General features: G+C 41.6%; 1 protein-coding gene across 1 annotated transcript; it reads left to right on the forward strand.

Moving 5' to 3' along the window:
* The first annotated feature begins 427 nt into the window (after positions 1-427).
* Positions 428-900, forward strand: LOC309627417 (cytochrome b-c1 complex subunit 7). Its single transcript, XM_082389301.1, has one exon. It carries the CDS (start codon positions 436-438, stop codon positions 769-771), a length of 336 nt encoding a protein of 111 aa, XP_082245427.1. The 5' UTR covers positions 428-435; the 3' UTR covers positions 772-900.
* Positions 901-4,499: the final 3,599 nt, after the last annotated feature.

Below are 4,499 nucleotides of genomic sequence, written 5' to 3' on the forward strand. Positions count from 1 at the left end.
TCCCTGGCCAGGGAACTAAGATCCCACATGCCATGTGGTGTGGCAAAAAAAAAAAAATATACCTAAACCTCATGTTATTCTCAGTTCCCTTTGGTCCGCTAATTCTTCTGGAATTCCGTCTCCAGGTTGCCTGGCCAAAGGAGTGAGGATTGAAATCCAGCCTAAACTTAGCTCCCAAAGTCTACCATGGGGTCAGTTCGGGTCACCCTGGAAGCAGTGGCACTTTTCATAATTTGTTCATTCAGGAGAGGCATCTTTTAGCAATTGATACAAAGACGCTTGCTCTGCTAGCTGGTTCCGTGGTGGATACATGGGCCAACATTATTCCTTTCCTCTGAAAACCACGTTGATTTAGATTGCATTCAAGAAGTTGAGGCCAGGAACTTCCCTGGTGGTCCAGTGGTTAAGAATCCGCCTTCCAGGTCTCGGGTTAAAATGGCGAGTAGGCCTGCCGTTGCAGCATCAAGCAAGTGGCTGGAGGGTATTCGAAAATGGTATTACAATGCTGCCGGGTTCAATAAACTGGGCTTAATGCGAGATGATACGATATATGAGAATGAAGATGTAAAAGAAGCCATAAGAAGGCTTCCTGAGAACCTTTATAACGACAGGGTGTTTCGCATTAAGAGAGCACTGGACCTGACCATGAGGCAGCAGATCTTGCCTAAAGAGCAGTGGACAAAATATGAGGAGGATAAATTCTACCTTGAACCATATCTGAAAGAGGTTATTCGGGAAAGAAAAGAGAGAGAAGAATGGGCAAAGAAATAATCATGTAGTCTAAATCTGGATGCAGCTATCCTAAAGTATTTTTATGAAGTTGGTTAAGCCTGAAATGTACAATGTAGAACTATCTGGGCTGTAAATGTATTACTTTAAATAAATCTCTATTATAATTAAAAAAAAAAAAAAAGAATCTGCCTTCCAATTCAGGGGACGCAGGTTCAATCCCTGGTTGGGGAACTAAGATGCCCACGTGCCGCGGGGCAACTAAGCCTGCATGCCGCAACTACTGAGCACGTGGACCACAACTAGAGAGAAGCCCACACCACACAACGAGGAGCCCGCACACCGCAGTGGAGAATCCCACATGCCGCAGCGAAGATCCTGCTAACCACAACTAAGACCCAATGCAGCCAAAAATTAAATAAATAAATAAATATAAAAAAAAAAAAGTTGAGGACTAGGAAAGCATATTAGGAGTCCCTCCACACAGCAGGGAAGACGGATAAAGCTCTTTGAGGGATTGGTATAAAGAAAATTATTAGAAGCAGACAAATATGGGTAATCCACAGCAGAGCCATATCCACTAAGTAAATGTAAACCCAAATGGAAGAAAACATCTTACTACCAAGACCAAGGAAATGAGGATGTGGCCAAAAGGGGACATTTTAAAGAAGTTTCTTTAGAGTTTCTGTTGCTCTCTAGCATCCCCTTGTGGTACTTAAAACAATCTGCAGGACAGTACCTCTATTCCAGGCCTGGTTCTTAACTGCAAGAGATTTGAACTATAAGACACTGATACCCTGGATGCATTATACTCCCTATCCTAGGCACAAGAATCTTATAGATCTTTTAAGAAAAATTAACAGTAACCAAAATAAAACTAGCAATGAGGGGCTTCCCTGGTGGCGCAGTGGTTGAGAATCTGCCTGCCAATGCAGGGGACACGGGTTCGAGCCCTGGTCCGGGAAGATCCCACATGCTTCAGCGCAAGTAAGCCCACGTGTCACAACTACTGAGCCTGCGCTCTAGACCCCATGAGCCACAACTACTGAGCCTGCGTGCCACAACTACTGAAGCCTGTGCGCCTAGAGCCTGTGCTCCGCAGCAAGAGAAGCCACCACAATGAGAAGCCCACGCACAGCAATGAAGAGCTGCAACTAGAGAAAGCCTGCGTGCAGCAACAAAGACCCAACTCAGCCAAAAATAAATAAATAAATGTATTTAAAAAAAACAAAAACAAAAACTAGCAATGAGTCCATTCCTGCACACCAATAAAACTCAATTCTTTAAGAGAACCAATTTGGTTAAGAATTTCAATCTTTCTCTCTCTGTCTCTGTCTTTGTCTCTCTCTCTCTCTCTCTCTCTCTCTCTCTATCTATCTATCTATCTATCATCTATCTATCTATCTATATCTTCATTCTCCAAACATTTAATAAGATCCTATTATGCACCAGCCCTAGGATTGTGGCTCAGGTCAGTAGATGGACACAGTATCATAGTTTTGTAGGATAGACAGCTAGAAGAGCAAAGGTCACATCGTGAAAGACCCTTTGTATTCTACTGAGAAATATGAAGGAGATAGGGAGGCATGTAGGATGTAAGCAAGGAAGTAATGTAATCAAATCTGTCATTTACGAGTGATCATTCTGGAAACAAAATGAAGCTAGTTGGGTGTGGGTATAGGATTATGAGACTGAGAAGTCGAGACAGGCTGACCCAAAGCAAGGGCAGTAGGCAGAGAGAAAGAAGAGGACAAATTGAAGAGATATTCAGGAGTAGAATTGAAGGATGTAGCAGATGGGTCAGGTTTCCAACTAAAGCAACTGAGTGGTTGATGAACTAATGTTGCAAACTAGGAGGTTTGGAGTGGGGTAAGGGATGTGGAGGCCAGAAGAGGGAGAATTTGATGAGTTTGGATGGTTTCATGGAAAGAGCTTTACATCTGGAGTCAAGTTTCTGCCCTGATACCATTTTGTTCTAACTGTATTTTCTTGGACTGTATTTGTCTATTTGGCATTCATTAATCACAGGGCCAAACTAATGACCAAATTTGTTTACATCTCCCCTGCTATCCAGCTTTCTCAGGTGCACAAAAGTCATATTACAAACTCTCCAACCAATCTCAAGCCCATACCTCCAACCACCTCCTTTATCTCACTAACACCAAGTCAGTATTTCCCCTGTCATATAACAACCCAGGGCCAGACATCTCGGGACAACCCCTAAGCCCCAAACTTGTTGGAATTATTCAAACTAGCCAATCCCAAAATGTTTAATCTGCCTTGCCTTGCCTTTCTGGCAGAAACCCCAGTAAGGTTGTACCTATACTTTTCCTTTTCCTTCTGCCTCCTGACCGACTCTGGTACTTCCCCATATGCCCCTACATGGCATGGTGTGTGCTCTCTCTTCTCAGGAAATGTAAGTAATAAAAATCTCCTTTCAATGGCATTAACCTCTCTGTCCCCTTTATAAAATAGACCTGGTCACAAATCACACCTCTTCCTTTGTAATTCTAGACATTACTACATTCTTTGAATATTCCTTTGCTCATCTAAAATAAATAATGTTGAACCTGGAATAACGTGGGTTTGAAGTTCAGGGGTCCACTTATAAGCAGATTTTTTCCAGTAGTAAATATTACAGCCCTACATGATCCAAGGTTGGTTGAATCTGTGGATGTGGAACTGTGGATATAGAGGAACCTCGGATATAGAGGATCAGTTATAAGTTACATGCAGATTTTCAGCTGGGCTGAGGGTCTGTCCCCCTAACCCTTGCATTGTTCAAGGATCAATCGTATAAGAATAATAATAATAAGAGTTAGCTCATGGGATTATCATGAAGCTTATTTAAGATATGTGATAGCAGTCTTTGCACATTATAAGCATATTCATTATTATCATTAGTTCTCAAGACTCTGATCTGTTAGTGCCTTTCCCCAGAAAAACCAACTTCTGAGTTTTTTCTGACAATATAGTTGGTCGATGAATCATACTCATGGAGTGTCATCCCTGTGCAGGTGCAGAGTTTCTTATCACAACCCGAGTAAATTCATGTGATCTGACCAAAGCAGCAGATACAGAGCTACAAGGAGCTGACCTGGTTAGTCTTTCCTAATGCAATATCATATACAAAAGCCTGTATTTAAAGAGAAAAATGGGTAAAAGACTCCCCTAATGTATAAAAAAACTGGATTCATCATCATTCTAGTTAGAACTTTTCAGGAGTCCAACTAATCAGAACTTGACCCTTAAGCCTTTGTTTAAACCCAATTGCTAGTTTATAAAAAATTTCCACCAGATTCTTAATTATTGTTATCAAAAACACAATGATTTGGCAACAGAAATGGAATAAATGATGTTTGGGAGAAACGGAAAGACAATCTTTTGGGAGGAAAGAGGGAAATAGGAGGAAAATGTTCTTTTACAGCAGCAAATGGTATTATTTATTCCAAAAAATAACAGTTTCCACAGAGAGCTCTCCATAATTTCAAGACGCTAACAAGGAAAGGTTTGTCCAAGGCCAGAGACTATCAGAATCAAAATGGTGACACTATTTAAGGGAATTTAGCATGAAGAAATTCTAGATTTCCTGGAGCATCTAATGCCAACTCCAATCGGTTCAGAATGGGAACAGATTACAGGAGGACCACGACGACAAGGGTAAGGCAAGTGAGATGCCTAGAGTGCAAAATTTAAGAAGGCACTCGAATTCCGGGCTCTGTGAGAGCCCCCTGGTCCCTACCCTTCAGTACAACCACAAGAATAAATAA

Source organism: Balaenoptera borealis (assembly GCF_965194805.1).
Source record: "Balaenoptera borealis genome assembly, chromosome: 4".
NCBI classification, from domain to species: Eukaryota; Metazoa; Chordata; class Mammalia; order Artiodactyla; family Balaenopteridae; genus Balaenoptera; species Balaenoptera borealis.

Bases quoted from the DNA above. Each gene is read 5' to 3' on its own strand.
- LOC309627417 (XM_082389301.1), top strand. From the start codon at position 436: ATGGCGAGTAGGCCTGCCGTTGCAGCATCAAGCAAGTGGCTGGAGGGT.